We start from the raw sequence: 14,083 nt of genomic DNA on the forward strand, positions 1-14,083 counted from the left end.
CGAGCCCCGCGTTGGGGCGTTGGGCTCTGTGCTGACAGCTCGGAGCCTGGAGCCTGTTTCGGATTCTGTGTCTCCCTCTCTCTCTGCCCCTCCCCTGTTCATGCTCTGTCTCTCTCTGTCTCAAAAATAAATAAATGTTAAAAAATAAAATAAAATGGCTATGATTTATTGAGCACTTGATATATCAGAGCATTGCCTAAATACTTTCATAAACGTCTTATTTAATTATCACAACGAACTTAGAACATTGTATTCTCACTTTTATTATTTAAAAAAAATTTTAAGGGGCGCCTGGGTGGCGCAGTCGGTTAAGCGTCCGACTTCAGCCAGGTCACGATCTCGCGGTCCGTGAGTTCGAGCCCCGCGTCAGGCTCTGGGCTGATGGCTCAGAGCCTGGAGCCTGTTTCCGATTCTGTGTCTCCCTCTCTCTCTGCCCCTCCCCCGTTCATGCTCTGTCTCTCTCTGTCCCAAAAATAAATAAACGTTGAAAAAAAATTAAAAAAAAAAATTTTAAGTATAGCATAACATACAAAGTTAGGTTAGTTTTATGTGTACAACATAGTGATTCTACAGGTTTATACCTGTGTTCACCACAAGTGTAGCTACCACCTGTTACTACATAACACTATCACAATACCATTGCTTATATTCCTCATGCTGTGCATTTTATTCCTGTGACTTTTGCATTCTATAACTGGAAGCCTCTATCTCCTGCTCCCCATTTTGCCCATCGCCCACCACTGTGGCAACCATCAGTTTTCTGTATTTACAGGTCTGATTCTGCTTTTTGTAAAACTACATAATTTTTATTTGTATTTATTTATTTTTAATTTTTTTAAACTACATAATTTTTAATGATGCTTAAGAGAAAGATTTACCTTGTGCTAGAAGTGCATGGCAGGGCCTATTTTCTCACACCCCTTACATTAGTTAATCATTTTAAACAATGTTTGCCAATTTGATGAGCCAAAAATGATTGTCTTTTTTCATTTTATGTTATGATTAATTTCTTACATAGAAAAGTGAACTCTTAATTCAGTGCCTCTAATCATGGTTTATGCTAAAGTGGTACAGGACTAGTGCTGTCTTAGGCACTAGTACTCAATTTGTATTCTCAGGTTAGAGAATCTCCTTTTCCCAACTCTGCAGTAGTGTTGCTTTTTGTGTAAGTCGTGCTTTAGGCCAACCTGAATAAATTAAGCTGGGAATCCATTTCCTTTAGGAGGATTTTTTGCTCAATTCTTGTTCTGTCAACAGCAAGAGATAACCCTTCCTCTTCAATCCTTTACCACTTTTTCTTTTATGGTACTTACTTCTTCATTTTACTATATTTACATATCTTTTCTACTAGATCGATTATATTTGTTTTTTTTCAAACTAAAGATGGGCTGTAATATCAATTTTGTTGGTTATGATGAATGTTTCAAAGGTTTAAATAAATTAGAACAGGATATATTAATGTATCCCAACTTGTATTGTATAAAGCTTTCATTTTCATTATGTATGTGTGTGTGTCTACAGGATCAAATATGTATTTCTGAAATTTGAAAAACTATTACAGTTTATACTTTTGAGAAGAGAGAATTAATGTTTTATAATTTTTTGCAGTTCTGTGGGCTTAGAATGATGCTGTATTGTACAATATATAGTTTTATTTTTGCTTCAATTTCTAATACTTTAATTTGGATTACTCAGTTTCAAAGGGTTTGTGAGCTTGGGTAACAAATCTGAGCACTAAGTATTACATCTTCATCTTGGTTTTTTTTTTTTTTTTTTGCATTTTTTTTAAAGATAAATTTAACACCTATGTGACCCTGAAAGTGCAGAATGTGAAGAGCACAACTGTAGCAGTTCGTGGTGATCAACCTTCTTGGGAACAAGATTTTATGTTGTAAGTACTTCAGAGTGGCAGCAGCATGCCTTATGAAAACTACAGAGTTAAACAGGAATAAGTGAGGTGTGTGGTGGGTGAAGTATATCTGCAGTTTTGTTCTCTCCTGGATTTGTTGTGTTTTTCTTTTAAATTTGTTTTAATCTATTATTTTTTTACAAAGAGGGTCTTTTTTTTTTTTTTTTTAGTTAACATACAGTGCACTAGTGGTTGCAGGAGTAGAATTCACTAATTCATCACTTACATACAGTACTCGATGCTCACCATAACAAGTGCCCTCCTTAGTACCCATCTAGCCTGCCTCCACCCACCTCCTTCCATCAACCTTTAGTTTGTTCTCTATTGCTAAGTGTCTCTTGTAATTTGTTTCCCTCTCTTTTTCTTCCTCTGCTTCCCCTATGTTCATCTGTTTTGTTTTTTTAAATTCCACATATGATTGAAATCATATGGTATTTGTCTCTCTCTGATTGACTTATTTTGCTTAGCAAAATACATTCAAGTTCCATCCACATCATTGCAAATGAAAAGACTTCATTGTTTTTGATGGCTGAGTAATATTCCATTGTGTGTGTGTGTGTGTGTGTGTGTGTGTGTGTGCGTGCGCGTGCGCACGCGTGCTCATGCATATATCCAGTGAAGAAATGGGAAGATATGAATAGATATTTTTCCAAAGAAGACATCCACATGGCAAACAGACACATGAAAAGATGGTCAACATCACTCATCATCAGTGAGTGATGCATGAGTGCATATTCACATGTGCAGGCACATGCGCGCGCACACACACACACACACACACACACACTACATCATCTTTATCCATCATCATTCAGTAGACATTGTGGTTCTCTCCACAGTTTGACTATTGTTGATAATGCTGCTATAAGCATTGGGGTGGGCATGTACCCCTTCAAATCTATATTTCTATATCCTTTGGGTAAATACCTAGTAGTACAGTTGCTGGATCATAGGTATTCCTATTTTTAGTTTCTTGAGGAACCTCCGTACTGTTTTCCAGAGTGACTGCACCAGTTTGCATTCCCACCAGCAATGCGAGAGGGTTTCCCTTTCTCCACATCCTTGCCAACACCTGTTGTTGTCTGAGTTGTTAATTTTAGCCACTCTGACTGGTGTGAGGTGGTATCTCAATGTGTTTTTGATTTGTATTCCCTGATGATAAGTGATGTTGAGCATCTTTTCATGTGTTGGTTGGCCATCTGAATGTCTTCTTTGGAAAAATGTCTATTCATATCTAATGCCCATTTCTCCACTGGATTATTTCTTAACTGGGTGTTGAGTTTGACAAGTTCTTTATAAATTTTGGATACTAACCCTTTATCCCATATGTCATTTGCAAACATCTTTTCCCATTCTGTAGGCTGACTTTTAGTTGTGTTGATTGTTTCCTTTGCTGTGTGGAAGCTTTTTATCTTGATGAAGTCCTAATAGTTCATGTTTGCGTTTGTTTTCCTTACCTCTGGTGACATGTCTAATAAGAGGTTGCTGCTGTGTTCTCCTCTAGATGTTGATTGTTTCCTGTCTTACATTTAGGTCTTTCATCCATTTTGAGTTTATTTTTGTGTATTTTTGCATGTGGCCATGCAGTTTTTCCAGCACCACTTGTTGTAGAGACTGTCTTTTTTCCATTAGATATTCTTTCCTGCTTTGCCAAAGATGAGTAGACCATATAGTTCTGGGTCCATTTGTGGGTTTTCTGTTCTGTTCCATTGATTGATGTGTCTGTTTTTGTGCCACTACCATCCTGTCTTGACGACAACAGCTTTGTAATATGGCTTGAAATCTGGAATCATTATGCCTTCAGTTTTGTGTTTCTTTTTTTCAGGATTGCTTTGGCTATCTGGGATCTTTTGTGGTTCCATACAAATTTTAGGATTATGTGATCTAGCTCTGTGAAGAATGATGGTGGTATTTTTTTAATGTTTATTTATTTGAGAGAGAGAGAATGGGAGTGAGTGGGGGAGGGGCAGAGAGCGAGGGGATAGGATCTGAAGCTGGCTCTGTGCTAACAGCAGAGAACCCAATGTGGGTCTCGAACTCACAAACTGTGAGATCATGACCTGAACTGAAGACAGACACTGAACCCACTGAGCCACCTAGGCGTCCCTGCTGTTGGTATTTTGATGAGGATTGCATTAAATATGTAGATTGCTTTGGGTAGTATAGATATTTTAACAATGTTTGTTTTTCTTTTTTTTTTTTTTAAATTTTTTTTTTTTTTTTTTCAACGTTTATTTATTTTTGGGACAGAGAGAGACAGAGCATGAACAGGGGAGGGGCAGAGAGAGAGGGAGACACAGAATCGGAAACAGGCTCCAGGCTCTGAGCCATCAGCCCAGAGCCCGACGCGGGGCTCGAACTCACAGACCGCGAGATCGTGACCTGGCTGAAGTCGGACGCTTAACCGACTGCGCCACCCAGGCGCCCCAACAATGTTTGTTTTTCTAATCCATGAGCATGGAATGTTTCCCAATTCTTTGTATCTTCTTCAATATCTTTAATAAGTCTTCTATAGTTTTCAGAGTACAGATCTTTTACCTCTTTAGTTAAATTTATTCCTGGGTATCTTACTGTTTTTGCTGCACTTGTATATGGGATCGATTGCTTAATTTCTTTCTCTGCTGCTTTGTTATTAGTGTACAGAAATGCAGCAGATTTCTCCAAGTTGATTTTATATCCTGCAATTTGCTGAACTCATGTATTAGTTCTAGCCTTTTTTTTTGGTGGTGTCTTTGAAGTTTTCTACATAAACTATCATGTTGTCAGCAAATAGTGAAAGTTTGATTTCTTCCTTGCTGATTTGGATGCTCTTTATTTCTTTTTGTTGTCTGATTACTGCGGCTTAGGCTTCTAGTACTATGTTAAATAGTAATGGTGAGAGTGGGCATCCTTGTCTTGTTCCTCACCATAGGGGAAAGGCTCTCAGTTTTTCCCCATTAATGATGATATTAGCTATGGGGCTTTTGTATATGGCCTTTTTTTTTTTAATTTTATTTTTTAAAATTTATATCCAAATTAGTGAGCATATAGTGCAACAATGATTTCAGGAGTAAATTCCTTAGTGCCTCTTACCCATTTAGCCCATCCCCCCCCCCCCCCACAACCCCTCCAGTAACCCTCTGTTTGTTCTCCATATTTAAGAGTCTCTTATGTTTTGTCCCCTTCCCTGTTTTTATATTATTTTTGCTTTCCTTCCCTTATGTTGATCTGTTCTGTGTCTTAAAGTCCTCATATGAGTGAAGACATATGATATTTGGCTTTCTCTGAATAATTTCGCTTAGCATAATACCCTCCACTTCCATCCATGTAGTTGCAAATGGCAAGATTTCATCCTTTTTGATTTGATTGCTGAGTAATACTCCACTGTATGTGTGTGTGTATGTATATATATACACCACATCTTCTTTATCCATTCATCCATCCATGGGCATTTGGGCTCTTTTCATACTATGGCTACTGTTGATAGTGCTGCTATAAACATTGGGGTGCCTGTGTCCCTTTAAAACAGCACACCTGTATCCCTTGGATAAATGCCTAGTAGTGCAATGGCTGGGTTGTAGGGTAGTTCTATTTTTAGTTTTTTGAGGAACCTCCATACTGTTTTCCAGAGTGGCTGCACCAGTTTGCATTCCCACCAGCAATGCAAAAGAGATCTTCTTTCTCCACATCCTCGCCAACATCTGTTGTTGCCTGAATTGTTAATGTTAGCCCTTCTGACAGGTATGAGGTGGTATCTCGTTGTGGGTTTGAATTGTATTTGCCTGATGATGGTTGATGTTGAGCATTTTTTGATGTGTTGGTCTGCCATCTGGATGTCTTCTTTGGAGAAGTGTCTATTCATGTCTTTTGCCCATTTCTTCACTGGATTATTTGTTTTTTGGGTGTTGAGTTTGATAAGTTCTTTATAGATTTTGGATACTAACCTTTCATCTGATATGTCATTTGCAAACATCTTTTCCCATTCTGTCAGTTGCCTTTTAGTTTTGCTGATTGTTTCCTTCGCTGTGCAGAAAACTTTTTATTTTGATGAGGTCCCAATAGTTCATTTTTGCTTTTGTTTCCTTTGCCTCTGGAGAGGTGTTGAGTAAGAAGTTGCTGCAGCTGAGGTCAAAGAGGTTTTTGCCTGCTTTCTCCTCGAGGATTTTGATGACTTCCTGTCTTATGTTGAGGTCTTTCATCCATTTTGAGTTTATTTTTGTGTATGGTGTAAGAAAGTGGTCCAGGTTCATTCTTCTGCATGTCTCTGTCCAGTTTTCCCAGCACACTTGCTGAAGAGACTGTCTTTATTCCATTGGATATTCTTTCCTGCTTTGTCAAAGATTAGCTGGCCATGCGTTTGTGGGTCTATTTCTGGGTTCTCTATTCTGTTCCATTGATATGAGTGTTCTCGTGCCAGTACCATACTGTCTTGATGATTACAGCTTTGTACCAGCTTGAAGTCTGGGATTGTGATACCTCCTGCTTTTTTTTTTTTTCCAGATTGCTTTGGCTATTCAGGGTCTTCTCTGGTTCCATATAAATTTTAGGATTATTTGTTCTAGCTCTGTGAGGAATGCTGGTGTTATTTTGATAGGGATTGCATTGAAAGTAGATTGCTTTGAGTAGTATCAACATTTTAACAATATTATTTCTTCCTGTCCAGGAGCTTGGAATCTTTTTCCATTTTTTTGTGTCTTCTTCAATTTCTTTCATAAGCTTTCTATAGTTTTCAGTGTATAGATTTTTTTCACCTTTTTGGTTAGATTTATTCCTAGGTATTTTATGGGTTTTGGTGCAACTGTAAATGGGATCGATTCCTTGGTTTCTCCTTCTGTCGCTTCATTGTTGGTGTATAGGAGTGCAACCAATTTCTGTGCATTGATTTTATATCCTGCAACTTTGCTGAATTCATGAATCAGTTCTAGCAGTTTTTTGGTGGAATCTTTAGGGTTTTCCATATAAAGTATCACGTCATCTGGGAAGAGTGAACATTTGACTTCCTCCTGGCCAATTTGGATGCCTTTTATTTCTTTGTGTTGTCTGATTGCAGACGCTAAGACTTCCAATACTACGTTGAATAACAGTGGTGGGAGTGGCCATCCCTGTCTTGTTCCTGACCTTAGGGGGAAGCTCTCTGTTTTTCCCCATTGAGGATGATATTAGCATTGGGTCGTTCATATATGGCTTTTATGATCTTGAGGTATGCTCCTTCTATCCCTACTTTCTTGAGGGTTTTTATCAAGAAAGGATGCCATATTTTGTCAAATGCTTTCTCTGCATCTATTGAGAGGATCATTTGGTTCTTGTCCTTTCTTTTATTGATGTGATGAATCACGTTAATTGTTTTGCGGATATTCACCCAGCCCTGCATCCCAGGTATAAATGCCACTTGGTTGTGGTGAATAATGTTTTTAATGTATTGTTGGATCCAGTTGACTAATATCTTGTTGAGGATTTTTGCATCCATGTTCATGAGAGAAATTGGTCTATAGTTCTTTTTGGTGGGGTCTCTGTCTGGTTTTGGAATCAAGGTAATGCTGGCTTCATAGAATGAGTTTGGAAGTTTTCCTTCCATTTCTATTTTTGGAACAACTTCATGAGAACAGGTGTTAACTCTTCCTTAAATGTTTGGTAGATTCCCTTGGAAAGCCATCTGGCCCTGGACTCTTGGTTTTTGGGAGATTTTTGATTACTAACTCGATTTCTTTACTGGTTATGGGTCTGTTCAAATCTGCTTCAGTTTTGATAGTGTATATGTTTCTAGGAATTTTTGCATTTCTTCCAGATTGCCCATTTTATTGGTGTATAATTGCTCATAATATTCTCTTATTAGTGTTTTTATTTCTGCTGTGTTCGTTGTGTTCTCTTTCATTTTTGATTTTATTTGGGTCCTTTCCTTTTTTTTTTTTTATTAAAAAAAATTTTTTTAACGTTTTATTTATTTTTGAGACAGGGAGAGACAGAGCATGAACGGGGAGGGTCAGAGAGAGGGCGACACAGAATCTGGAACAGGCTCCGGGCTCTGAGCTGTCAGCACAGAGCCCGAGGCGGGGCTCGAACTCACGGACCTGACCCTGAGATCATGACCTGAGTCGAAGTCAGCCGCTTAACCGACTGAGCCACCCAGGCGCCCCTCCTTTTTCTTTTTGATCAACTTGGCTAGTGGTTTATCAGTTTTGTTTTTTTGGTTTCAGTAGCATTAATTTCTGCTCTAATATTATTTACTGTCTTCTGCTGGTTTTGGCTTTTATTTGCTGTTCTTTTTCCAGCTCTTTAAGGTGTAAGGTTAGGTTGTGTATCTGAGCTCTTTCTTCCTACTTTAGGAAGGCCTGGATTGCTATATACTTTGCTCTTATGACTGCCTTTCTTGTGTCCCAGAGGTTTTGGATTGTGGTGTTATCATTTTCATTGGCTTCCATATACTTACTATTTTATTTATTTATTTTTTTAATCTTTATTTTTATTTATTATTTTTAGATTTTTTAAAATTTACATTGAAATTAGGTAGCATATAGTGCAGCAATGATTTCAGGAGTAGATACCTTAGTGCCCCTTACCCATTTAGCCCATAACCCCTCCAGTAACCCTCAGTTTGTTCTCCATATTTAAGAGTCTCTTTTGTTTTGTCCCCTTCCCTGCTTTTACCATATACTTCTTAATTTCTTCTTTAACTTCTTGGTTAGCCCATTCATTCTTTAGTAGGATGTTCTTCAGTATCCAAGTATTTGTTACCTTTCCAAATTTTTTTCTTGTAGTTGATTTCGAGTTTCATAGCATTGTGGTCTGAAAATATGCACGGTATGATCTCGATCTTTTCTACTTGCTGAGGGCTGGTGTGTCGCAGTATGTGGTCTATTCTGGAGAACATTCCATGTGCACTGGAGAAGAATGTATATTCTGCTGCTTTAGGATGAAATGCTCTGAATATGTCTGTTAAGTCCATCTGGTCCAGTGTGTCATTCAAAACCATTGTTTTCTTGTTGATTTTTTGATTAGATAATCTGTCTGTTGCTGTGGGTGGGGTGTTGAAGTCTACTATAATGGTATTAGTATCAATGAGTTTCTTTATGTTTGTGATTAATTGATTTATATTTGGGTGCTGCCACATTTGGTGCATAAATGTTTACAATTGTTAGGTCTTCTTGGTGGATAGACCCCTTGATTATGATATAATGCCCTTCTGCATATCTTGATACAGTCTTTATTTTAAAGTTTAGATTGTCTGATATAAGTGTGGCTACTCCGGCTTTCTTTTGTTGACCATTAGCATGGTAGATGGTTCTTCATCCCCTTACCTTCAACCTGAAGGTGTCTTTAGTTCTAAAATGGGTCTCTTGTAAACAGCATATAGATGGATCTTGTTTTCTTATGCATTCTGTTACCCTGTGTCTTTTGATTGGAACATTGAGTCCATTGACGTTTAGAGTGAGTACTGAAAGATATGAATTTATTGCTATTATGTTTCTTGTGGAGTTGGAGTTTCTGGTGGTGTTCTCTGGTCCTTTCTAATCTTTGTGGCTTTTGGTATTTATGTATGTATGTGTGTGTATATATGTGTTTGTGTGTGTGTATGTATGTATATGTGTGTGTGTATATATATTTGTATAAATCAGTAAATAATTTTTTTTTTCATCTTTTCTCCTCTCAGAGAGTGCCCCTTAAAATTTCTTGCAGGGCTGGTTTCATGGTCACCAACTCCTTTAATTTTTGTTTATCTTGGAAACTTTTCATCTGTCCTTCTGTTTTGAATGACAGCCTTGTGGGATAAAGAATTCTTGGCTGCATATTTTTCTAATTCAGCACATTGAATATATCCTGCCACTCCTTTCTGGCCTTGCACGTTTCTGTGGCTAGGTCTGCTGCAAACCTGATCTGTCTTCCCTTGTAGGTTAAGAGAACTTAACTTTTTTTCTCTTGCTGCTTTCATGATTTTCACCATGCCTGAGTATTTTGTGAATTTGACTGTGATGTGCCTTGTTGATGGCCGGTTTTTGTTGAATCTAATGGGGGTCCTCTGTGCTTCCTGGATTTTGATGTCTGTGTCTTTCCCCAGGTTGGAAAAGTTTTCTGCTATGATTTGCTCACATAACCCTTCTACCCCTATTTCTCTCTCTTCCTCTTCTGGGACTCCTATGATTCTGATGTTGTTCCTTTTTAATGAGTCACTGATTTCTATAATTCTTAAATATGCTCTTTTGCCTTAATCTCCCTTTTTTTTTTCTGCTTCATCATTCTCCATAAGTTTGTCCTCTGTATAGCTGATTCTCTGTTCTGCCTCATCCATCCTTGCCACCACAGCATCCATTCGTGATTGCAGCTCAGTTATAGCATTTTTTATTTCATCCTGACTAGTTTTTACTTCTTTTATCTCTGCAGAAAGGGATTCTAATCTATTTTTGACTCCAGCTAGTATTCTTATTATCGTGATTTTAAATTCTGGTTCAGACATCTTGCTTGTACATGTGTTGGTTAAGTCCCTAGCTGTCTTTTTTTCCTGCTCTTTTGTGGTGAATTCCTTTGTTTCGCCATTTTGAAGGGAGAAAAGGAATTAATGAGGTAGAAAAAACGAAAATTAAAAAAAAACAAAAAAATTAAAAAATTAAACACATACACAAAATCGAATAAATGATGTCAGATCATAGGTGTGTTTTGGTCTGCGTGTTGAAAGTGGCTAGATAGATTAGAGAAACAAGGGGAAAAAAAGAAAAAAGGAAATCGTTTGAAAATTTGAAAAAATGATTACACTGAAGTAGACTAAATTGAAATGATGGAAGTAAAATAGTATTTGAAAAAATTTACACAAAAGTAAAAAATATAGTAGAAAGAAAATTAAAAATATTTTGAATAAAAATGAAATTTTTCCTTTCTGTATTCAAGAAAAAGAATAGAAACAAAAAAGAAAAAACAGGAAAAGCGTTTGAAAAAGTGAATACACTGTAGTAGACTAAAATAAAATGATGAATTAAAATCGAATTTGAAAAACTTTCACAAAAGTAAAAAATATAGTAAGAAAAATTAAAAATATTTTAAATAAAAATTGAAGATAAAAATGAATTTTTTCTCTTTCTGTATTGAAGAAAAAGAAAAGAAATGATGGGGCGCCTGGGTGGCTTGGTCGGTTAAGCGTCCGACTTCGGCTCAGGTCATGACCTCGCGGTCCGTGAGTTCGAGCCCCGCGTCGGGCTCTGTGCTGACAGCTCAGAGCCTGGAGCCTGTTTCAGATTCTGTGTCTCCCTCTCTCTCTGCCCTCCCCTGTTCATGCTCTGTCTCTCTCTGTCTCAAAAATAAATAAATGTTAAAAAAAAAAAAAAAAAAAAAAGAAAAGAAATGAAAAATTAAAAAAAGGAAATCCTTTGAAAATTTGAAAAAGTGAATACATTGAAGTAGACTAAAATAAAATGATGGAAGTAAAATTTAATTTGAAAAAATTTACATAAAGGTTAAAAATATAGTAAAAATTAAAAAAAAATTTTAATAAAAATTGAAAATTAAAATGAATTTTTTCTCTCTCTGCTGAATTCTGTGGTTTTGGTTGTGCAGATTGTTGTGTTAATTCTCAGATCAGTTTTCTAGGTGTGTAGGATTTTTTAGTGTTGGTCTGCTGTATTTCATGGACACGAGACACACAAAAACTTCCATGCTGTTCTGCCATCTTGGCTCCCTCCTCCACCTCAGTGAGTTTCTTTATGTCAGTATATGATTTATATATTTGGGTGCTCCATGTTGTGACATAGATGTTTACAATTGTTAGATCTTGTTGATTGATAGACCCCTTAGTTGTGTTATAATGCCCTTCTTTATCTCTTGTTACAGTCTTTGTTTTAAAATCTAGTTTGTAGGGGGGCACCTTGGTGGCTCAGTTGGTTAAGCGTCAGACTTTGGCTCAGGTCATGATCTCATGATAAGTGAGTTCTAGCCCTGCATCGGGTTCTCTGCTCTCAATGCAGAGACGCTTCAGAACCTCTGTCTGTCTCTTTCTCTCTGCTCTTCCCCAGCTCTCACATGTGCACTGTCTCAAAAATAAATAAAACATTAAGTAAACATTAAAAAAAATCTAGTTTGTCTTATATAAGTGTGGTTACTCCACATAAAAAAAAATTTTAAATGTATGGCTACTCCAACTTTCTTTTGACCTTCATTAGCATGACAGATGCTTCTCCATCCCCTTACTTTCAATCTGCAGGTGTCTTTAGGTCTAAAATGAGTCTTTCATAGGCAGCATACAGGGGCCTCTTGTTTTTTTAAATCCATTCTGATACCCTATGTTGTTTGATTGGAGCATTTAGTCCATTTATATTCAGAGTGATTAATGAAAAATATGAATTTAATGCTCTTGTGTTACTGTAGAATTGGTGATTTTGGTCATGCTCTCTGGTCCTTTCTAGTTTTTGTTGCTTTGTCTTTTTTTTCCCCATTCAAAGAGTCTCCCTTAAAATTTCTTATAGGGTTGGTTTAATGGTCACAAACTTTTTTTGTTTTTGTTTGGGAAGCTCTTTATCTCTCCAATTGGAATGACAGTCTTGATCTATAGAGTATTCTTGGCTGCATATTTTTTTCCCATTCAGCGCATTGAATATATCTTGTCACTCCTTTCTGGCCTGCTAAATTTCTGTGGACAGATGTGCTACAAACCTGATCTGTCTTCCATTGTAGATTAAAAAACTTTATTTCCCTTGCTGCTTTCAGGATTCTTTCCTTGTCTGTGTATTTTGTGAGTTTGACTATGATATGCCTTGGTGGTGGTTGACTTTTGTTGAATTTAACAGGAGATCTCTGTGCTTCTTGGATTTTGATGTTTGTGTCCTTCCTCAGATTAAGGAAGTTTCCAGTTCTAATTTGCTCACATAAGCCGCCTTCACCCTTTCTCTCTTTTTCTTCTGGGATTCCTATGTTATGAATATTATTATGTTTTATTAAATCAGTGAGTTCCCTAAGTCTGCCTTCATTATCCCTGACCTTTGTTTCCCTCTTCTTTTCAGGTTCATTATTTTTCATAATTTTATCTTCCATATCACTAATTTGCTCCTCTGCCTCATCTGTCCTTGTTTTTATGGCCTTCATTTGTGTTTGCATCTGGTTATAGCATTTTTAATTTTGGCCTGACTAGATACTAGTTCTTTTATCTCTGCAGAAAGGGATTATCTGGTGTCTTCTAAGTTTTTTTCAAGCCCAACTAGTATCCTTATAATCGGTGTTTTAAATTCGAGTTCAGACATCTTACTTACATCTACATTGATTAAATCCCTGGCCATCATTTCTCCTGTTCTTTCTTTTGAGGTGAATTCCTTTGTCTTATTATTTTGGAGGAAGAAAAAAACAATGATAATACAATGAGATAAAAATTTTTAAAAATGAAATAAAGAATGCTAGAACCTATGTGTGTGTTTATAAAAATATATATATATAAAAAATAAATAAATTTTGGTCTTGAATCCAAGAAGTAAAAGAAGAGAAAAACAACAAAACAAATACAGAAACAACAACTGAAAAGTACAAACAAACAAAGAACCCAAATGAAGCTAGATCCAGTTTCCTGTAGAGCTGAAACTTTGCAGCACTCTATGGTCAGTAGACTAAACTTGTGGAAGGGATTGTGCTGGTGTTCTGAGGGAGGGGCCTGCTGCTCTGATTCTCAGGAGGACTTGCCTTAGTGGACATGTGCCTAGAGGGTGCAGGGGAGTGGAACTTGGTGTAACAGTTTTATTCTCCACTTGGTGGTGCTGTTTATCTTACTAGGGTCAGTCAGTGTTGGTGGGCTAATGGTGAAAATGGTTCATTCCCCCCCCCCCCCCCCCAGTCCTCACAGTGGGAAGTTCACACCCTCACAGGTGTGTGATCAATCACCCCTCCTGCTGTGTGCCCCGTGTGTCCTCTGCTCCCATCAGCTCCCTGCATTTTCCCTGTGTCCCAGCTGTCCACCTACCAGCTTTTCCAGAGCTTTATCTTAGGCGCTGCTGTGTTTCAAAACCCTGCACTTCCAAGACCCCTGCGGTTTGGATCCACAGTGATCTGGGGGTGGGTCTCACTGTGCTATGGCCAGGGCCGGCTTATCCCAGAAAATGATCATGTCACTGCACAGCAGCTTCTCCCCCTTTCCCTCTCTCTTGTCCACGAAGATGGCTTCCTCACTTCTGCAGCACCTAAGCTCTTTTCTCCCCCAGTGTACCTCTCTGTACTATGTACCTGCCACATTCT

At 37.6% G+C, this 14,083-nt stretch overlaps 1 protein-coding gene across 14 annotated transcripts in view; it reads left to right on the forward strand.

Moving 5' to 3' along the window:
- The window catches only part of UNC13B (unc-13 homolog B), a 258,065-nt gene that overhangs the window by 80,247 nt on the left and 163,735 nt on the right, over positions 1–14,083 (forward strand). For 12 of the 14 annotated variants that reach the window (XR_015242813.1, XM_086683436.1, XM_086683438.1 and 9 more), the window contains one exon: positions 1,792–1,891. The exons of 1 other annotated variant lie outside the window; for it this stretch is intronic. Coding sequence is in view for 11 of the 13 variants with exons in the window: in XM_086683436.1 (XP_086539562.1) it covers positions 1,792–1,891 (100 nt within the window). In the remaining 2 variants the exon portion in view is untranslated. Of the gene's footprint in view, positions 1–1,791; positions 1,892–5,517; positions 5,630–14,083 lie in introns of those variants that run through there. One more of the 14 variants, XM_086683442.1, reaches the window with a different exon arrangement.

Source organism: Puma concolor, chromosome D4 (genome assembly GCF_028749965.1).
Source record: "Puma concolor isolate L17-30 chromosome D4, mPumCon1.1.hap2, whole genome shotgun sequence".
Classification (NCBI taxonomy): Eukaryota; Metazoa; Chordata; class Mammalia; order Carnivora; family Felidae; genus Puma; species Puma concolor.